General features: G+C 46.6%; 1 protein-coding gene across 1 annotated transcript in view; it reads right to left on the bottom strand.

The window, feature by feature from the left end:
• Positions 1-1,471: 1,471 nt before the first annotated feature.
• LOC139386873 (supervillin-like) overlaps positions 1,472-22,956 on the bottom strand; it is an 80,422-nt gene continuing 58,937 nt past the window's right edge. The window contains exons 26-40 of the mRNA XM_071132733.1: positions 22,243-22,390; positions 21,420-21,565; positions 20,993-21,168; positions 20,315-20,462; positions 19,944-20,140; positions 19,493-19,727; positions 19,177-19,282; positions 18,547-18,754; positions 18,114-18,247; positions 17,854-18,009; positions 14,581-14,724; positions 14,299-14,420; positions 8,981-9,136; positions 3,076-3,163; positions 1,472-2,963 (exon numbers count right to left, since the gene is read on the bottom strand). Coding sequence (XP_070988834.1) covers positions 3,077-3,163; positions 8,981-9,136; positions 14,299-14,420; positions 14,581-14,724; positions 17,854-18,009; positions 18,114-18,247; positions 18,547-18,754; positions 19,177-19,282; positions 19,493-19,727; positions 19,944-20,140; positions 20,315-20,462; positions 20,993-21,168; positions 21,420-21,565; positions 22,243-22,390 — 2,163 coding nt within the window. The 3' untranslated portion in view covers positions 1,472-2,963; position 3,076. The remainder of the gene's footprint in view (positions 2,964-3,075; positions 3,164-8,980; positions 9,137-14,298; positions 14,421-14,580; positions 14,725-17,853; positions 18,010-18,113; positions 18,248-18,546; positions 18,755-19,176; positions 19,283-19,492; positions 19,728-19,943; positions 20,141-20,314; positions 20,463-20,992; positions 21,169-21,419; positions 21,566-22,242; positions 22,391-22,956) is intronic.

A 22,956-nucleotide genomic window follows, 5' to 3' on the forward strand; every position in this document is an offset into this window, starting at 1 on the left:
GTTCAGAGTACAGGCCTGGTGTAACGCTCATTCCTTCGACGATGAACACAAATTCGACCATCACCCCTTGTGAGACAAAACCGCGACTCGTCAGTGAAGAGCACTTTTTGCCAGTCCTTGTCTGGTCCAGTGACGGTGGGTTTGTGCCTATAGGCTACGCTGTTGCCAGTGATGTCTGGTGAGGATCTGCCTTACAACAGGCCTACAATCCCTCAGTCCGGCCTCTTTCAGCCTATTGTGGACAGTCTGAGCACTGATAGAGGGATTGAGCGTTCCTGTGTAACTCGGGTAGTTGTTGTTGCCATCCTGTACCGGTGTGATGTTCGGATGTACCGATCCTGTGCAGGTGTTACACGTGGTCTGCCACTGCGAGGACGATCAGCTGTTCATCCTGTCTCCCTGTAGCGCTGTCTTAGGCGTCTCACAGTATGGACATTGCAATTTATTGCCCTGGCCACATCTGCAGTCCTCATGCCTCCTTGCAGCATGCCTAAGGCGTAGATGAGTAGGGACCCTGGGCATCTTTCTTTTGGTGTTTTTCAGAGTCAGTAGAAAGGCCTCTTTAGTGTCCTAAGTTTTCATAACTGTGACCTTAATTGCCTATCATCTGTAAGCTGTTAGTGTCTTAATAATGACCGTTCCACAGGTGCATGTTCATTAATGGTTCATTGAACAAGCATGGGAAACAGTGTTTAAACCCTTTACAATGAAGATCTGTGAAGTTATTTAGATTTTTATGAATTATCTTTGAAAGACAAAGTCCTGAAAAAGGGACGTTTCTTTTTTTGCTGAGTTTACTTGGCAAATGTATACATGCCTCTTACGAGAACTCCACTGAACGTTCTGAGGACAAAGAGCACTACCTGCTGGGTATAAGACAAACTGTTGAAGTCGAGGAAGTTTTAGGGACCGATTCAAATCAGATCCAACACTGTGAATCTTAATTGTTTTTCTTTGATTTGTCACATCCTCTCCTTGCCTCCTCCTTAAAGCACATTGGAAGAAGAAGGACCGAGGGGAAAAACATCAGATCTATTTCAATGTGCTTCGAGAAGGAGACGAGGATGTGACGAGGATGACACGAGGATGTGACACGAGGATGAGACGAGGATGTGACGAGGATGTGACACGAGGATGAGACGAGGATGTGACGAGGATATGACACGAGGATATGACACGAGGATGTGACGAGGATGTGACGAGGATGTGACGAGGATGTGACGAGGATGTGACGAGGATGTGACGAGGATGAGACGAGGATGAGACGAGGATGTGTCAAGAAAATACAATTGTGATTCACTGACTGTGTCAAAGAAACACACTAACATCAATTTGAAGGAGACGAGGATATGACACGAGGATGTGACACGAGGATGTGACACGAGGACGACACGAGGACGACACGAGGACGTGTCAAGAAAATACAATTGTGATTCACTGTGTCAAAGAAACACACTAACATCAATTTGGATTTTGGGATTTGCAATTTTGTTTATTCACTAAAGTCTTTGAAAACGCAGATGACAATTCCTGTATATAAACTGTACACAAACGCAAGGCACTATTACATTCACATAAATCACGTTTTTTCCCTCCATGAAGAATGCCTGTAAAAATACAACCGTTGACATTTCTCAGGTACCTGTGAAGCTTAGACATCATTATGACAGCCCAGGTACCATACCGGAGAATTTGAATCTAAAAAGGTACATACTCGGCATGTTATCACCTTTTGAGACATCGTAGACAAGGGGGGAGAAAACGTTCCTACTGACACAGAACTTTCAAGTTGAATACAGTTTTACATACATTGATGTACATTGCATTCAGAAAGTATTCAGCCCCTTGACTTTTCCACATGTTGTTGTGTTACAGCCTGAATTTAATATGGATTACATTTAGATTGTTTTGGTCCCTGGCCTACACACGCAACACACACACACAATACCCCATAATGTCAAAGTGAAATTATTTATTTCAAAATGTTTACAAACAATTTTTTTAAAGCTGCAAAAGGTGGTTCTACAAAGTATTCTCAGGGGTGTATTTCTGTTTTTCATTTGAAATCACTGTCATTGTGAGGTATTGTGTGTTGATGGGTGAGAACAATATCTATTTTATAGATGTTGAATTCAGGCAACAAAAAATGTGGAATAAGTCAAGGGGTATGAATACTTTCTGAATCTGTGAAAGACTTCACAAAGACCACAGCGGTGTGTCCGATGATGTCATTGATGATGTCCATGGTATATAGTTCTGTCGGCCATCTTCATTTTCCTACGTGTAAAACCCTGATGAAGGCTACGGGCCGTTTTAAACAAGTTTATTTTAAACAATAAAGCAGCATTTTTAACAACTTCCACTGACCTCCCAGAGTTGCTGACTGTCCTCTTCAACTCACGTGGCAGGAGTGGTGACATAGCAAGTGCTTCTAGGAGACTTAGTACAGTGTCTACATACACAGTAGTACAGTATGAAACACACAGAGAGAGAGAGAGAGAGACAGAGAGACACAGGGAGAAAGAGCAGGTCCTGCTTGTACAGTTCCTGATAAGCCACTGAGAAAATGTGCTAAGCAGGATTTTCCTACATAGTTACATAATTAAAAGTTAAAAACATGATGCTACATGAGGCTAGCACACCTTAGCAGATCCCCCAACCCAGCCTCTGTCCTCTTCTCCCACTTATCGTCCCTGAGAGTGTGTTCAGCAGAGGAGGCTGGTGAGGGGAGGACGCTCATAATAATGACTGGAACGGAGTGAATGAAATTGTATCAAACTCTCTTGTAAAAACCCATGCGTTTCATACGGTTCCATTGATTCCATTCCACCCAAACGATGATCACATCATCCGATTTAAAGTGCTGCCAGCGGTGTTCAGTCACACCGCTGGGAAGGGCTGGATGGGTGACACCGCCTGGTGGCCTACATCGGTCTCTGTGTCCTCTTCTCTCCACAACCAACCTGATGAAACAGGTTGGTCTTAACAATAAAGAAGTATTTTCTCAACTTCCACTGTCCTCCAAGAGTTGTTGAATTTCTTCTTCTCTCCACAACCATCGTCAGGTTAACTTACACTAAAACAGTCCTTTAGCCTTCTTTAAGTTGACTTGCTTCCACCCTGGTAATCCTTCGTACTCCTCTCTCTTCATGTCCAACGCCTTCTGCATGGGGAGAAGATCATCAATTAATACAATGAGAGATGGAGTGAGGTGGTACATTTTAACATTGCACTGTTTTGAGTTCAGACAATGTCAAATAGTGAACCGTCATGTTTTAAATCAGTTTGTGGTCCCACAAAGAGTTCCAAGTTCAAAGTGAAATACAGTTTACACAGAAGTAGTTATTTTTGGGAGTCCATGCCAAAAAACAGAAGTGATCCACAGTGTTCCTCATCGCTGTGGAGAAAGAAAAGATAGGTGGAGGTGTGGAGAGAGAGACCGAGAGAGACAGACAGAGAGACACAGAGAGAGACACAGAGAGAGACACAGAGAGAGAGAGAGAGAGAGAGAGAGAGGGGGGCAAGCAGGACGGCCCAGAGAAAGAGAGGAGTGAGTCAGCTCAGTGAGGATGTTGTATCCTTGAGGAAGAACAGTCAGATCATTCATCATGGTCCTCAGCCCAAACAACTCACCTTATCTGAATCCCCTATTACCCAGCCTGAAAGGTAAGAGTTAGCTTGGGCTCCAGATCCTGGGTATTAGTCAGTTTATTACAGTGCTACTGGACGTCAATTGTCAAGCCTATTCCTGCTTCCTCCCTCTGTCGCTCGACGTCACCGGTAACCACCGGCCCTGACAGCTATTAACACACACACACACACACACACACACACACACACACACACACACACACACACACACACACACACACACACACACACACACACACACACACACACACACACACACACACACACACACACACACACACACACACACACACACACACACACACACACACACACACACACACGTTCCCCATCATTAAGCACACCTGGTCGTCATTTCCTCCGTGATTACTCCCCCTTTTATTTATCCCTCAGATCAGTCAGTCAGTCATTAGGTAGTATTGTTTTCTCTCATGTTCGTTCATCTGCATCGTTTCTTTATTAAACTCACCTTCTGCACATCAATAGCACCTGCTTCCTGACTCCCAGCGTATATGTTACATCAATAACACCTGCTTCCTGACTCCCAGCGTATATGTTACATCAATAACACCTGCTTCCTGACTCCCAGCGTATATGTTACATCAATAACACCTGCTTCCTGACTCCCAGCGTATATGTTACATCAATAGCACCTGCTTCCTGACTCCCAGCGTATATGTTACATCAATAGCACCTGCTTCCTGACTCCCAGCGTATATGTTACATCAATAGCACCTGCTTCCTGACTCCCAGCGTATATGTTACATCAATAGCACCTGCTTCCTGACTCCCAGCGTATATGTTACATCAATAGCACCTGCTTCCTGACTCCCAGCGTATATGTTACATCAATAGCACCTGCTTCCTGACTCCCAGCGTATATGTTACATCAATAGCACCTGCTTCCTGACTCCCAGCGTATATGTTACATCAATAGCACCTGCTTCCTGACTCCCAGCGTATATGTTACATCAATAGCACCTGCTTCCTGACTCCCAGCGTATATGTTACATCAATAGCACCTGCTTCCTGACTCCCAGCGTATATGTTACATCAATAGCACCTGCTTCCTGACTCCCAGCGTATATGTTACATCAATAGCACCTGCTTCCTGACTCCCAGCGTATATGTTACATCAATAGCACCTGCTTCCTGACTCCCAGCGTATATGTTACATCAATAGCACCTGCTTCCTGACTCCCAGCGTATATGTTACATCAATAGCACCTGCTTCCTGACTCCCAGCGTATATGTTACATCAATAGCACCTGCTTCCTGACTCCCAGCGTATATGTTACATCAATAGCACCTGCTTCCTGACTCCCAGCGTATATGTTACATCAATAGCACCTGCTTCCTGACTCCCAGCGTATATGTTACATCAATAGCACCTGCTTCCTGACTCCCAGCGTATATGTTACATCAATAGCACCTGCTTCCTGACTCCCAGCGTATATGTTACATCAATAGCACCTGCTTCCTGACTCCCAGCGTATATGTTACATCAATAGCACCTGCTTCCTGACTCCCAGCGTATATGTTACATCAATAGCACCTGCTTCCTGACTCCCAGCGTATATGTTACATCAATAGCACCTGCTTCCTGACTCCCAGCGTATATGTTACATCAATAGCACCTGCTTCCTGACTCCCAGCGTATATGTTACATCAATAGCACCTGCTTCCTGACTCCCAGCGTATATGTTACATCAATAGCACCTGCTTCCTGACTCCCAGCGTATATGTTACATCAATAGCACCTGCTTCCTGACTCCCAGCGTATATGTTACATCAATAGCACCTGCTTCCTGACTCCCAGCGTATATGTTACATCAATAGCACCTGCTTCCTGACTCCCAGCGTATATGTTACATCAATAGCACCTGCTTCCTGACTCCCAGCGTATATGTTACATCAATAGCACCTGCTTCCTGACTCCCAGCGTATATGTTACATCAATAGCACCTGCTTCCTGACTCCCAGCGTTACATCAATAGCATGTTACATCAATAGCACCTGCTTCCTGACTCCCAGCGTATATGTTACATCAATAGCACCTGCTTCCTGACTCCCAGCGTATATGTTACATCAATAGCACCTGCGTATATGTTACATCAATAGCACTCCCAGCGTATATGTTACATCAATAGCACCTGCTTCCTGACTCCCAGCGTATATGTTACATCAATAGCACCTGCTTCCTGACTCCCAGCGTATATGTTACATCAATAGCACCTGCTTCCTGACTCCCAGCGTATATGTTACATTAGCACCTGCTTCCTGACTCCCAGCGTATATGTTACATCAATAGCACCTGCTTCCTGACTCCCAGCGTATATGTTACATCAATAGCACCTGCTTCCTGACTCCCAGCGTATATCCCAGCGTATATGTTACATCAATAGCACCTGCTTCCTGACTCCCAGCGTATATGTTACATCAATAGCTTCCTGACTCCCAGCGTATATGTTACATCAATAGCACCTGCTTCCTGACTCCCAGCGTATATGTTACATCAATAGCACCTGCTTCCTGACTCCCAGCGTATGTTACATCAATAGCACCTGCTTCCTGACTCCCAGCGTATATGTTACATCAATAGCACCTGCTTCCTGACTCCCAGCGTATATGTTACATCAATAGCACCTGCTTCCTGACTCCCAGCGTATATGTTACATCAATAGCACCTGCTTCCTGACTCCCAGCGTATATGTTACATCAATAGCACCTGCTTCCTGACTCCCAGCGTATATGTTACATCAATAGCACCTGCTTCCTGACTCCCAGCGTATATGTTACATCAATAGCACCTGCTTCCTGACTCCCAGCGTATATGTTACATCAATAGCACCTGCTTCCTGACTCCCAGCGTATATGTTACATCAATAGCACCTGCTTCCTGACTCCCAGCGTATATGTTACATCAATAGCACCTGCTTCCTGACTCCCAGCGTATATGTTACATCAATAGCACCTGCTTCCTGACTCCCAGCGTATATGTTACATCAATAGCACCTGCTTCCTGACTCCCAGCGTATATGTTACATCAATAGCACCTGCTTCCTGACTCCCAGCGTATATGTTACATCAATAGCACCTGCTTCCTGACTCCCAGCGTATATGTTACATCAATAGCACCTGCTTCCTGACTCCCAGCGTATATGTTACATCAATAGCACCTGCTTCCTGACTCCCAGCGTATATGTTACATCAATAGCACCTGCTTCCTGACTCCCAGCGTATATGTTACATCAATAGCACCTGCTTCCTGACTCCCAGCGTATATGTTACATCAATAGCACCTGCTTCCTGACTCCCAGCGTATATGTTACATCAATAGCACCTGCTTCCTGACTCCCAGCGTATATGTTACATCAATAGCACCTCCCAGCTTAGCACCTGCTTCCTGACTCCCAGCGTATATGTTACATCAATAGCACCTGCTTCCTGACTCCCAGCGTATATGTTACATCAATAGCACCTGCTTCCTGACTCCCAGCGTATATGTTACATCAATAGCACCTGCTTCCTGACTCCCAGCGTATATGTTACATCAATAGCACCTGCTTCCTGACTCCCAGCGTATATGTTACATCAATAGCACCTGCTTCCTGACTCCCAGCGTATATGTTACATCAATAGCACCTGCTTCCTGACTCCCAGCGTATATGTTACATCAATAGCACCTGCTTCCTGACTCCCAGCGTATATGTTACATCAATAGCACCTGCTTCCTGACTCCCAGCGTATATGTTACATCAATAGCACCTGCTTCCTGACTCCCAGCGTATATGTTACATCAATAGCACCTGCTTCCTGACTCCCAGCGTATATGTTACATCAATAGCACCTGCTTCCTGACTCCCAGCGTATATGTTACATCAATAGCACCTGCTTCCTGACTCCCAGCGTATATGTTACATCAATAGCACCTGCTTCCTGACTCCCAGCGTATATGTTACATCAATAGCACCTGCTTCCTGACTCCCAGCGTATATGTTACATCAATAGCACCTGCTTCCTGACTCCCAGCGTATATGTTACATCAATAGCACCTGCTTCCTGACTCCCAGCGTATATGTTACATCAATAGCACCTGCTTCCTGACTCCCAGCGTATATGTTACATCAATAGCACCTGCTTCCTGACTCCCAGCGTATATGTTACATCAATAGCACCTGCTTCCTGACTCCCAGCGTATATGTTACATCAATAGCACCTGCTTCCTGACTCCCAGCGTATATGTTACATCAATAGCACCTGCTTCCTGACTCCCAGCGTATATGTTACATCAATAGCACCTGCTTCCTGACTCCCAGCGTATATGTTACATCAATAGCACCTGCTTCCTGACTCCCAGCGTATATGTTACATCAATAGCACCTGCTTCCTGACTCCCAGCGTATATGTTACATCAATAGCACCTGCTTCCTGACTCCCAGCGTATATGTTACATCAATAGCCAGGGAGCATAAAGTAATGATGGTAGAGAGAATCACATCAATGACATTAGGGCCTGTAGGTATCAACCATCTCAGAGTAGGAGTGCTGATCCAGGATCATGTCTTCCCTGTCGTTATTCATTGTGATCTAAAATGTCAAACTGATCCTAGATCAGCATTCTGAGATGCATTATGCATAGAGCCCCAGGTCTTTCTCTTATTGGCCAACTGATCCTAAAGCAGCACTGAGATGCATGATAACATACAGCCCTTGGTCTCTCTCTTATTGGCCAACTGATCCTAGAGCAGCACTGAGATGCATGATACATACAGCCCCTCGTCTCTCTCTTATTGGCCAACTGATCCTAAAGCAGCACTGAGATGCATGATAACATACAGCCCCTGGTCTCTCTTATTGGCCAACTGATCCTAGATCAGCGCTCTGAGATGCATTATGCATACAGCCCCTTGTCTCTCTCTCATTGGCCAAGCATCTCTCTGGCCTTCTATCCTCATTGGTCAGACTGTGTGGGGAGTGGAGCAGACGCCCAGGGAGAGAAAACTAATTTCTTGAGTACACAGAGAGAGCGCTGACGTTGGACCCCACTCTGTCCTCCCTCAGTGTGTGCTCTGAGTGTGTTTGTGTTGAATTATGTAAATAGAGATAAACACATGGAGGGAGATATCCTCTCTTGTTGAATGGTGGGAGAGAGAGAGAAGAGAAGTGCTTTTAAGAAATTTAGATTCTCCATTGAAAGTGCTTTTACTCCAGGACCAGGCCTAACATTGGTCTGGGAAACCAGCTCATTAAACCTGAAATCAAGGTATCCTATTCTCACAGGGTGTGTTAGAACTGAATGATCATTGATCAGGGGGTGTGGTCTCACCTCAAAGTCCTGGTCTGATAGGTAGAGCTCCAGGCGGAGGGGGTCGACGCCCTCAGGAAGTGGGCGTGCCAACAGCTCAGCCAGGGGATAGGTGTTCTGGCACAGCCTGGCCAGCACATCTTCCACCAGGATGATCTGGTTACACACCTCCACCTCCTGACACACACACACACACACACACACACGACAATCAACTCAAATAGTCCCAAAAAGGAGGATAAGAGTACTGTATATTTCAACCGGCCATGTGTGTGTGTGTGTGTGTGTGTGTGTGTGTGTGTGTGTGTGAGAGAGCAGTACTGTTAATGTGTGTGTAGCTGTGTGGGTTGGTAAATCAAATCACATTTTAATTGGTCACATACACATTCAGTGCATTAGGAAAGTATTCAGACCCCTTGACTTTTTCCACATTTTGTTATGTTACAGCATTAATCTAAAAATAACTAAATTAAACATTTTCCTAAGCAATCTACACACAATATCCCATACTGACAAAACAGGTTTTTAGAAATGTTTGCAAATGTATAAAACATTTAAAAAAACAGAAATACCTTACTTACATAAGTATTCAAACCCTTTACTATGAGACTCGAAATTGAGCTCAGGTGCATCCTGTTTCCATTGATCATCCTTGAGATGTTTCTACAACTTAATTGGAGTCCACCTGTGGTAAATTCAATTGATTGGACATTGGAAAGGCACACACACACACACACATCTATATAAGGTCCCACAGTTGACCGTGCATGTCAGAGCAAAAACCAAGCCATGAGGTCAAAGGACTTGTATGTAGAGCTCCGAGACAGGATTGTTTCAAGGCACAGACCTGGGGAAGGGTACCAAAAACATGTCTACAGCATTGAAAGTCCAAGATCTCAGTGGCCTCCATCATTCTTAAAACGGAAGAAGTTTGGAACCACCGAGACTCTTCCTAGAGCTGGCCGCCTGGCCAAACTGAACAATCGGGGGAGAAGGGTCTTTGTCAGGGCCAAACACTTGATGGTCACTCTGACAGAGCACCCAGAGCTCCTCTGTGGAGATGGGAGAACCTTCCAGATGGACAACCATCTCTGCAGCATTCCACCAATCAGGCCTTTATGGTAGAGTGGCCAGATGGAAGCCACTCTTCAGTAAAAGGCACATGACAGCCCGCTTGGAGTTGGCCAAAAAGGCACCAGAAGAAACAAGATTCTCTGGTCTGATGAAACCAAGATTGAACTGAATGTCAAGCACCACCATCAATATGGTGAAGCATGGTGGCGGCAGCATCATGCTGTGGATACGTTTTTCAGCGGCAGGGACTGGGAGACTAGTCAGGATCGAGGAAAAGATGAACGGAGCAAACTACAGAGAGATCCTTGATGATAACCTGCTCCAGATCACTCAGGACTTCAGACCGGGGCGAAGGTTCACCTTCCAACAGGACAACGACTAAGCACACAGCAAAGACAACGCAGGAGTATCTTCGGGACAAGTCTCTGAATGTCCTTGAGTGGCCCAGCCAGAGCCCGGACTTGAACTCAATCAAGCATCTCTGGAAAGACTTGAAAATAGCTGTGCAGCGATGCTCCCTATCCAACCTGACAGAGCTTGAGAGGATCTGCAGAGAAGAATGAGAGAAACTCCCCAAATACAGGTGTGCCAACCTTCTATACCTGCATTTCTGTACAGCACTTTAAGATATCAGCTGATCTAAGAAGGGCTATATAAATACATTTGATTTGTAGCGTCATACCCAAGAAGACTCAATGCTGTAATTGCTGCCAAAAGTAAAGACCTGCTTTTGTCATTATGGGGTATTATGTGTAGATTGATGGGGGGGAAAAACAATTTAATCTATTTTAGAATAAGGCTGTAAAGTCACAAAATGTAGAAAAAGTCAAGGGATCTGAATACTTTCCGAATGCACTGTAGCTGTGGGCTGGTGCCGCGGTGTGGGCTGGTGCCGCGGTGTGGGCTGGTGCCGCGATGTGGGCTGGTGCCGCGATGTGGGCTGGTGCCGCGGTGTGGGCTGGTGCCGCGGTGTGGGCTGGTGTGGGCTGGTGCCGCGGTGTGGGCTGGTGCCGCGGTGTGGGCTGGTGTGGGCTGGTGCCGCGGTGTGGGCTGGTGCCGCGGTGTGGGCTGGTGCCGCGGTGTGGGATCTTTCAGCCGACATTTAATCAATGCAGGCAAACTTTTAGCAAGCTCTTCATACTATATCAGTTGTCCCTGCCTGGTGCCAGGCCCAACAGATGCAGCTTCAAGCTCAGCAGCCCGGTCTCCCCATTCCCATCCCCCTGACCCAGCCCCGTCTCCCCATCCCCCTGACCCAGCCCCGTCTCCCCATCCCCCTGACCCAGCCCCGTCTCCCCATCCCCCTGACCCAGCCCCGTCTCCCCATCCCCCTGAACCAGCCCCGTCTCCCCATCCCCCTGAACCAGCCCCGTCTCCCCATCCCCCTGAACCAGCCCCGTCTCCCCATACCCCTGAACCAGCCCTGTCTCCCCATACCCATACCCCTGAACCAGCCCTGTCTCCCCATACCCATACCCCTGAACCAGCCCTGTCTCCCCATACCCCTGAACCAGCCCTGTCTCCCCATACCCATACCCCTGAAACAGCCCTACTACCTCTCTGAAGGAGGTGAGCAGCATTGTGTTGAATGACATGTCAGTTGGCATAATTGCAGGTACTGCAATGCATTGAGGACAGGTATGTGATTCTCCAGTCAGGAAAAATCTCACTTGACACAGAGGCAGCCAATATCAGAGCCTTAAAGGAAGTGATGCAGGCTCTTAGAGATGGATGAGAGTCTCTCCTGTCTGAGGCAACACTGATTGCTACGCAAATGGATGTTGCACCTCAATTTAGCAAGAAACACAGCTGCCAGAGAAAGAGACTCCATGATGAGACCTCTCAAGAGGAGACAGCTCAGGACAGTGCAGCAACGGTGTTTCAGAACACAGTGTTTTTACTGCTATGGACGACATCATAAGTGACTTGGACACCAGGTTCCAGAACACAGCGTTTTTACTGCTATGGACGACATCATAAGTGACCTGGACACCAGGTTCCAGAACACAGCGTTTTTACTGCTATGGATGACATCATAAGTGACCTGGACACTAGGTTCCAGAACACAGTGTTTTTACTGCTATGAACGACATCATAAGTGACCTGGACACTAGGTTCCAGAACACAGTGTTTTTACTGCTATGGACGACATCATAAGTGACCTGGACACTAGGTTCCAGAACACAGTGTTTTTACTGCTATGGACGACATCATAAGTGACCTGGACACTAGGTTCCAGAACACAGTGTTTTTACTGCTATGGACGACATCATAAGTGACCTGCACACTAGGTTCCAGAACAGTGTTTTACTGCTATGGACGACATCATAAGTGACTTGGACACTAGATTCCAGAACACAGTGTTTTTACTGCTATGGACGACATCATAAGTGACCTGGACACTAGGTTCTAGAACACAGTGTTTTTACTGCTATGGATGACATCATAAGTGACCTGGACACCAGGTTCCACACCACTGCAAAAGTTGTAGAATAGTTTTCTGCTGTTCTGAAAGTTGGTCAGATTAGTGAGGATAAAGTCCCTTTTGGGTGCCAACCACTGATCATGAAGTATTCCAGAGATCTTACACCTGAGTTTCATCATGAAGTAAGACACCTGAACACTGTATATCCTGCTCCCCTCCTAACTTGTCCCCTCTTGGTCTCCTGACACCTGAACACTGTATATACTGACACTGTCCCCCCTAACTTGTCTCCTCAGTCTCCTGGACACGGTATATACTGCCACTTTCCCCCCTAACTTGTCTCCTCAGTCTCCTGGACACTGTATATACTGCCACTGTCCCCCCTAACTTGTCTCCTGAATGCAATTTGTACAATGCAGCTGCAAAGCATTTTGGGAGAAGTGTCCATTGCTTTACATATATTTTCCACACTGCCTGTGACGGTTGCTGATGGCGAAGAGAGCTTTCAGTAAACTAAAAAACGGATTTAAAAAGAAAATCTATTTGGAGGTCCACTATGTCCCAGGACAGGCTGTGCAGTCTTGCCATGCTGTACATTGAAAGTCAGTTAGCTAGAAAGCTGGACTTGATCGGTGACTTTGCTAGCAAGAAGGCTCAGCGCTGGGCTCTTGGTGAGCAAGGACCAGCGATAACTGTTTAATGGCTATGGATATTGGATCACTACACACATGATGCCCACAGGCTGAGAACAAGATATATCTCAAAGTAATGGCTGGATTGACCATAACATTTGTTGTGCACAATCAAGACCCCAAGTGGAAGAAACCTATTGATTTGGTGACCTCTTGACCTTTACTCTAGCGCCACCATCAGGCCTTTCCATTCCCATTTCTACAGCTGCTTATTGTCTAGTTGGTGTGTATACCTAGTTCAAAAATCTGCTGCTGATTTTATTATTTTGTTTGTTATATCATTCTATAGATGATCATGTTCATTTAATTGAACAGGTTAATGTATACTTAAGTTATATTTATTTTAAGTTAATGATTAATGTTAAAAGAGAATTTTCCATTCAAGAATGTACCATTAAAATGACATTTAGAGACTGTAAAAGATGGCCTATAGCACATTTCTTATCGAGGGTATCAGTCTTGCATCGAATAGTGAATTCCACTGTATGCAGAATGATGCGTGCATGTCTGCACAGCGTTAGATTTTCACAGCTCACTGTCAGTAAATATCAGACAGTAAATATTGGCTACAAGAGAATTGCAAGCCTGCAAAGGTAGAGTTATTTAAAGCTTTGAATGGGTTGATTGGGTTCTGGAGGTGTGGTTAATTGCGCAAGTTTGGTATGGTCTGTGGTGGTGGGGCCCAATGTGATATATATTCATGGGGCCCAAAATCCCTGGTGGCGCCCCTGTCTGTGGCATTGTGTTGTGTGACAAAACTGTACATTTTATTGTCCCCAGCACAAAGTGCACCTGTGTAATGATCCTGCTGTTTAATCATCTTCTTGATATGCCTCAGCTGTCAGGTGGATGGATTATCTTGGCAAAGGATAAATGCTCACTAACAGGGATGTAAACACATTTGTGCACAAAATTTGAGAGAAATAAGCTTAATTTCTGGGATCTTTATTTCAGCTCATGAAACCAACACTTTAGATGTTGCGTTTATATTTTTGTTCAGTATAGATATCTTTGTTAGAAAGAATACTATGTTTCCCTTGACGTAGTGGTGCTGGATGTAAAAAATGTCTCAACTTATCCAACTCTCCCTTATGGTCAGTGTGTGTTTGTGTATAAGGGTTGGCAGGTCAGTGTAGTGAATAACTCACCCTCTCAGTGATCTCTGCAATGTCCTCTCTGTGCTCCCAGCTTGGGAACACGTTGGTGAAGGTGAGAGGCTCCAGACCAGCATGGATCAGATACGACTTCTGAGACGTCTTCTCATTATTCTCTGTGGGAGGAAGTCAGCACGTTTAGCAACACATCCTAACTAGAGACATGCCCTAAGTGAAAAGGTCTGCGGGTGCAAGGGTCAAAGTCTTTAAGATGTAACATCAAGCACCTTATGTTAACAGAGAGGCCAGAGATGATAACATCATCAGGTATCCTACCCATGCAGTACTGCAGCACCGTTTCCATGGCACATTTCCTGTCCATGTCCCATCTTATCCTGGTGGAGCTGGGGTTCTCGCTGTCCTGGGGCCACCAGCCCTGCCACAGGTACACCTCATGGAAGTTATCCACCAGGAACAGAGCTATACAGGAAGAGGAAGTTATGTCAGAGCAGCCAATTTGGACACCAACATTCCAACAGACGCCTCCCGGGTGGCGCAGTGGTTAAGGGCGCTGTACTGCAGCGCCAGCTGTGCCACCAGAGACTCTGGGTTCACGCCCAGGCTCTGTCGTAACCGTCCGCGACCGGGAGGTCCGTGGGGCGACGCACAATTGGCCTAGCGTCGTCCGGGTTAGGCTGGTAGGGATATCCTTGTCGTTGTGCATCGGAGGACGCATGACTTTCAACCTTCGTCTCTCCCGAGCCCGTACGGGAGTTGTAGCGATGAGACAAGATAGTAGCTACTAAACAATTGGATACCACGAAATTGGGGAGAAAAAGGGGTAAAATTCACTTATATATTTTTTTTAATAAAAACAAATCAAAACATTCCAACAGACAGGACATCTCCTTAATGCTGAGTGCCAAGCAGAGAACTTATATAGTCACCAGGCTGGGAGGCTCAGTACAGGTGTAATGTATTACTATGGTATAATAGGACTCACCAGGCTGGGAGGCTCAGTACAGGTGTAATGTATTACTATGGTATAATAGGACTCACCAGGCTGGGAGGCTCAGTACAGGTCTAATGTATTACTATGGTATAATAGGACTCACCAGGCTGGGAGGCTCAGTACAGGTCTTTACAGGTGTAATGTATTACTATGGTATAATAGGACTCACCAGGCTGGGAGGCTCAGTACAGGTGTAATGTATTACTATGGTATAATAGGACTCACCAGGCTGGGAGGCTCAGTACAGGTCTAATGTATTACTATGGTATAATAGGACTCACCAGGCTGGGAGGCTCAGTACAGGTGTAATGTATTACTATGGTATAATAGGACTCACCAGGCTGGGAGGCTCAGTACAGGTCTAATGTATTACTATGGTATAATAGGACTCACCAGGCTGGGAGGCTCAGTACAGGTGTAATGTATTACTATGGTATAATAGGACTCACCAGGCTGGGAGGCTCAGTACAGGTATAATGTATTACTATGGTATAATAGGACTCACCAGGCTGGGAGGCTCAGTACAGGTGTAATGTATTACTATGGTATAATAGGACTCACCAGGCTGGGAGGCTCAGTACAGGTCTAATGTATTACTATGGTATAATAGGACTCACCAGGCTGGGAGGCTCAGTACAGGTGTAATGTATTACTATGGTATAATAGGACTCACCAGGCTGGGAGGCTCAGTACAGGTCTAATGTATTACTATGGTATAATAGGACTCACCAGGCTGGGAGGCTCAGTACAGGTGTAATGTATTACTATGGTATAATAGGACTCACCAGGCTGGGAGGCTCAGTACAGGTCTAATGTATTACTATGGTATAATAGGACTCACCAGGCTGGGAGGCTCAGTACAGGTCTAATGTATTACTATGGTATAATAGGACTCACCAGGCTGGGAGGCTCAGTACAGGTCTAATGTATTACTATGGTATAATAGGACTCACCAGGCTGGGAGGCTCAGTACAGGTCTTTACAGGTGTAATGTATTACTATGGTATAATAGGACTCACCAGGCTGGGAGGCTCAGTACAGGTATAATGTATTACTATGGTATAATAGGACTCACCAGGCTGGGAGGCTCAGTACAGGTGTAATGTATTACTATGGTATAATAGGACTCACCAGGCTGGGAAGCTCAGTACAGGTGTAATGTATTACTATGGTATAATAGGACTCACCAGGCTGGGAGGCTCAGTACAGGTGTAATGTATTACTATGGTATAATAGGACTCACCAGGCTGGGAGGCTCAGTACAGGTCTTTACAGGTATAATGTATTACTATGGTATAACAGGACTCACCAGGCTGGGAGGCTCAGTACAGGTCTTTACAGGTGTAATGTATTACTATGGTATAATAGGACTCACCAGGCTGGGAGGCTCAGTACAGGTCTAATGTATTACTATGGTATAATAGGACTCACCAGGCTGGGAGGCTCAGTACAGGTGTAATGTATTACTATGGTATAATGGTATAATAGGACTCACCAGGCTGGGAGGCTCAGTACAGGTGTAATGTATTACTATGGTATAATGGTATAATAGGACTCACCAGGCTGGGAGGCTCAGTACAGGTCTTTACAGGTGTAATGTATTACTATGGTATAATAGGACTCACCAGGCTGGGAGGCTCAGTACAGGTCTAATGTATTACTATGGTATAATAGGACTCACCAGGCTGGGAGGCTCAGTACAGGTCTAATGTATTACTATGGTATAATAGGACTCACCAGGCTGGGAGGCTCAGTACAGGTGTAATGTATTACTATGGTATAATAGGACTCACCAGGCTGGGAGGCTCAGTACAGGTGTAATGTATTACTATGGTATAATAGGACTCACCAGGCTGGGAGGCTCAGTACAGGTGTAATGTATTACTATGGTATAATAGGACTCACCAGGCTGGGAGGCTCAGTACAGGTGTAATGTATTACTATGGTATAATAGGACTCACCAGGCTGGGAGGCTCAGTACAGGTGTAATGTATTACTATGGTATAATAGGACTCACCAGGCTGGGAGGCTCAGTACAGGTGTAATGTATTACTATGGTATAATAGGACTCACCAGGCTGGGAGGCTCAGTACAGGTCTAATATATTACTATGGTATAATAGGACTCACCAGGCTGGGAGGCTCAGTACAGGTGTAATGTATTACTATGGTATAATAGGACTCACCAGGCTGGGAGGCTCAGTACAGGTGTAATGTATTACTATGGTATAATAGGACTCACCAGGCTGGGAGGCGCGGTACAGGTGTAATGTATTACTATGGTATAATAGGACTCACCAGGCTGGGAGGCTCAGTACAGGTGTAATGTATTACTAGGGTATAATAGGACTCACCAGGCTGGGAGGCTCAGTACAGGTCTTTACAGGTGTAATGTATTACTATGGTATAATAGGACTCACCAGGCTGGGAGGCTCAGTACAGGTCTTTACAGGTGTAATGTATTACTATGGTATAATAGGACTCACCAGGCTGGGAGGCTCAGTACAGGTCTAATGTATTACTATGGTATAATAGGACTCACCAGGCTGGGAGGCTCAGTACAGGTGTAATGTATTACTATGGTATAATAGGACTCACCAGGCTGGGAGGCGCGGTACAGGTCCTCCTGTAGGAAGGGCAGAGAGCTGACCATGTCTGGAGCTCTGGAGGGGTGGTAGAACTCTGTAGCCACAAACTGCCCTGAAGAACTGCTCAGCTTGAACAGCCGAGGGGTGAAGTTGAATTTACCCGGATCTAATACAAGAGAATTCATGCTCAGTGTTAACATGTACCTAAACCCAGATAATCAGTTTTCCATATTGTTAAGTGTTATTTCAGTGTGTGTAACTGTACTATACCTTGCAGCATACAATCGTAGGCTTTCCGGTCTTTAATCCCTACAGCATCCCAGAATCCCGTGGGCTCTGATCCCTCGTCACACTCTGTAATGGTCACCTTACTGCTGCTGTGGAGCCCCGCCTCCAACGGACATCTAAAAGACAGAAGCCATGCGTCACGTCATAGCTACATTATACCGGCCATCCCAAATGGCGCCCTATTCCCCATATAGTGCACTACTTTAGACTACAGCCCTATGGGCCCTGGTCAAAAGTAGTGCATCATAATAGGGAATAGGGTGCCGTTTGGGACAGAGATATACCGTATTACACATTTCACTACACAATAGTTTTTCCTGGTCAGCATAGTACCTAGACAGGAAAGATGACTAGTCCCTGGTCAAAAGTAGTGCACTATTTAGGCAACAGGGAGCCATTTGAGCAGCAGACTCACTGTTCTTTGATCCTCTGAGCTGCGGTGAGGCCCACCAGCCGTGTGTGTTGCTGGGCCTTGCAGCCGTGCCACAGGTAAATGAGGGCCTTGTTGACGTTGAGGAGGATCATGGAGCTCCTGGAGCGAAGGCTGCTGCAGTGACTGACCACCTCCAGTAGGTGTCCCTCTGCAGGCACCTCCCCCCGCACGCAGTACAGACGCCACTCAGCTAGAAGAAGACGGCGAAGAGGCGCGTGGTCAGTATGACACACACACAGGTCGTGTTCCCTTACTCATGCTTTTTATTGCATCAACCAAATCGACTGTCCCGTCGGGCACCAGATTGCTATAATGTGGTTAGCTGATATGTAAAACGCCTATCCAGGCGTTGTAAGATCTGGTATGCAACAGCAATGTAGTCGCTCAGGAACGCACTCGTACACACTACTGTCCTGATCACAGATACCAGCGGTAGCAGCTGAGAGAAGGACTGGTCATAGTGGTAGCTGGAATGGAACTCAATGGGAACTCAATGGGAACTCAATGGGAACTTTCATTAATTCCATTCTAGCCATTAGAATGAGCCGGTCTTCTGATTTAAAGTGACACCAGCCACCACTGGAACAGAAGATGCGCTAGATCCTTCCTTACTCTGTATGTTCTCCTCTTCCTCCTCTCTCTTCCCACCGTGTATAATCATCCCCCCGTTGAAACACTGCAGGAAACAAGGAGGCTCCTTCCCCTGCTGTACCTGGACCTGTCGGGGACAGCGACAGGGACACGGCTCATACATGACATATGCATCTAAGGCTGCTCTCAGATCAGTGACAGTAGATATATACATGGAATTAGGCTGCATCTCAAACACCCTGTTCCCCACATAGTGCACTCTGGTCTGGTAAGTGCACTGTATAGGGAATAGGGTGCTATTTAAGACACAGGCTTAGTATTTAGGGTCGACACGTACCTGGGCCCCTCTCTCCTCCTCCAGCTCCACTGTCGTCAGGGCTGACGTTCCTTTCTCTCTCACGGTGGAGTTCCGTCCCTGCCAGAAGAAGTAGCAGCCCTGTTCTTTCACCGGGTCGGAGCTCCTCAGCTCCGGGTTCTGCCTCCTGCCAACTGCTGTGCTCACCATGTACTTCCACTTCACAACGTACGCGTCTCCCTCGTGGAACTGGCCTATACTCTGCTGGGGCAGCCGGCTGGGATAACAACAATACAAATAGTTACAAATAACTCATTATCTTTCTACTGCGATCAGTACGGGAAGGGTTGCAAAAGTCTGGTCACTTTCCCAGAATTCACACGCTTTCCAGAAATACCTGTTGGAGGATGTCCTGATTCCAGAAATATTCCAACCAGGATTTCTGGAAAACCTGGGAATTTTGAGAAAGTTTCCAGAATGTTGAGATAATGACCTGTAGTCAAACTCCAGGATGTGCCAGACATCTACAGACACTGTGCTGATCTCTAGAGTCCTCATCCTGTCCTCTCCTTCCACAGAGCCGTGGCCTCGGCCCACGTTTATCCCATCCAACACCGTGCTGACAGCTGTCTGGAGTACAGGAAGCATCAACGCTGCATCATACGGCCTGCACACGCACCCTGGCAAATCCTGGAGGTGGAGACAGAGAGATACCGAGAGAGACCGAGAATCATTCAGAAAACTCTAGGGTCATGGGGTCTGATGAAAACATAACAGATAACGAAATATGTGTAAAAAGAAGAGAGAGAAAGAAAGATAGAGAACGAGAAAGAGAGAAAAAGAGAGAGAGTCAAGAGGATATACCTTCTGCTCAGTGACTTGTAGGTTGCTATTCTTTGGTTGTGGTTCCTTAGTGTCTGTCCAGTCCAGAAACTTCTCCTTGAACAGGATTGTCTCATTGTGCTGTGTCAGTCTGCCGAATATGGCCCAGTCAGGACGCCCCTGGCCCTTCCTGTGGGGACACACATACACACAGTAAGAGAAAGTGAGAGCAGACTTTAGCACAGGACCTATAGACATTATAAACCCCTCTAGGACAAACTGTGTCTGTGTGTTGGTGCGTGTGTGTGTGTCTGTGTGTTGGTGCGTGCGTGTGAGTCTGTGTGTTGGTGCGTGCGTGTGCGTCTGTGCGTGTGTGTTGGTGTGTGTGTGTCGGTGCGCGTGTCTGTAGGTGCGCGTGTGTGTCTGTGTGTGTGTTGGTGCGTGCGTTGGAGGGTGCGTTGGTGCGTGTTTATTGGTGTGTGCGTTGGTGCGTGTTTATTGGTGTGTGTGTTGGTCCGTTGATGCGTATGCGTTGGTGTATGTGTATGCGTTGGTGTGTGCGCTCACATTGGTGCGTGTGTGTCTGAGTGTGTGTTGGTGCGTGTGTGCGTGTTTATTGGTGTGTGTGTGTTGGTCCGTTGATGTGTATGCGTTAGTATGTGTGCATGCGTTGGTGTGTGTGCGCTCACGTTGGTGTGTGTGTGTGCATTGGTAGCCTACCAGGGTATGCGTGCGTTACACCCTCCAGGGTCCAGAGGATTGATGTCACAGCAGGTGTAGTCAAAGGTTCCGTTCCACAGGTGTTTGGCCAGCTGGAAGGCTACTTTCCTCTGGGCTAGAGTCACCTCCTTACCGTGCCACACATACACCTCACTGCCAAAGTCAAACACCAGCACCTGCAGTGGGGGGCACACAGTGGAGAGACGGGACCAAAATAATGCACACCCTGTGGACCAGGGGCCATAATGTGTGTCAGACATCTCAGAATAGGATCAGCTGCTAGTCCTAGTGCTGACCTAGGATCAGGTCCTCTCCTGTCCATGTAATCTTAATCATTATGCTCTAAAACGGCTACACTGATCCTAGATCAGCTCTCCTACTATGAGTTATCTGCTCTATGTGGTTCGTGATGAGTCCAGTCAGGTACCTCTTTGGATTGCAGTAGTGTGCTGCGTGGAACCTTCCCCCACTGATCATCATCAGGAACCAGTTTATCCTCCAGCAGACGGAAGATGCAGTTTGTCTCCACGATGGCACCTTCAAACAGCTCATCTTCCTCCAGTGGCCCCGCGGCTGTATGAGGACACACACACACACACACCAAAAATATCAAGAATAATCTACAACGGTGGCATAAAACATGAAAATAAAGGCTTCAGATTACAGATTACATGTAGCTAAAGTCCCAATTCTCCCACCCATTTACCAAAGTGTGCACACTTTACGTCATGATTTAACAATGGTGGAAACTTCCCCCAGCCAGTGATTCCACTAATGCGTTTAGATCAATGACAGGAAGTGTGCAAGTGCAACATTTTCGGAGAAGGGTGGAGAATTGAGACGCGGCCATGGACGCTGCTGCTACTACTACCACTACTGCTACTACCGCTTCTACTACTGCCGCTACTACTACCGCTACCGCAACGGCTGCTACTACTACCACTACTGCTACTACCGCTTCTACTACTGCCGCTACTACTACCGCTACTGCTACCGCTACCGCAACGGCTGCTACTACTACTACCACTACAGCTGCTACTACTACTACAGCTGCTACTACTACTACTACAGCTGCTACTACTACTACAGCTGCTACTACTACTACCACCACTACGGCTGCTACTACTACCACCACTACCGCCACCACCGCTACTACCACTACTACGGCTGCTACTACTACCACCACTACCGCCACCACCGCTACTACCACTACCACCACCACTACTGCTACTACTACTGCTGCTACTTACACTGGTAGGTCTGCTGTCCTCTCAGGGTCTTCCAGAACTCTGTGGCTGCATGGTTCTGGGGGTTGACCCCCTCCTCGATGGTCTGGATCTGGCTCGCTCTGCAGCCCAGGTCCCTCTTAGTCTTGATACACGTGGCCAGCTCAGAGGCCTACAGTACGAGACATACACACAAACACAGAGAAAATGTCACTACCTGAAAATTCACAAGTCAATATTATAAATACAGTAGAATAGGAATCGTGTCAGCCTTGTAAGGGGATTAGGCTTTGAATTTACTTGCAATGACCAATGTCAACAGCCTCGTAATTACCAGACTGATTGTTTGTAGGAGGTTACAATGTCAGAGCCTGCTTGTTGTGTTCTACCAGCAGTACTGTACGTTGTAATGATGAGTCAACATTCACCTTGACAGGTCAAGGGTCTCCATACTGTAGTTCAATGTCTTCCTAATGATACCAGTTAAATACTAGAGCTAGTGAAACAAATACAATGACTGAGGAAAAACTAAGTAGCCTGGGCGAACCAAGCCAAGTAGCCTGGGCGAACCAAGCCAAGTAGCCTGGGCGAACCAAGCCAAGTAGCCTGGGCGAACCAAGCCAAGTAGCCTGGGCGAACCAAGCCAAGTAGCCTGGGCGAACCAAGCCAAGTAGCCTGGGCGAACCAAGCCAAGTAGCCTGGGCGAACCAAGCCAAGTAGCCTGGGCGAATCAAGCCA

This window comes from Oncorhynchus clarkii, chromosome 28 (genome assembly GCF_045791955.1).
Source record: "Oncorhynchus clarkii lewisi isolate Uvic-CL-2024 chromosome 28, UVic_Ocla_1.0, whole genome shotgun sequence".
NCBI lineage: Eukaryota > Metazoa > Chordata > Actinopteri > Salmoniformes > Salmonidae > Oncorhynchus > Oncorhynchus clarkii.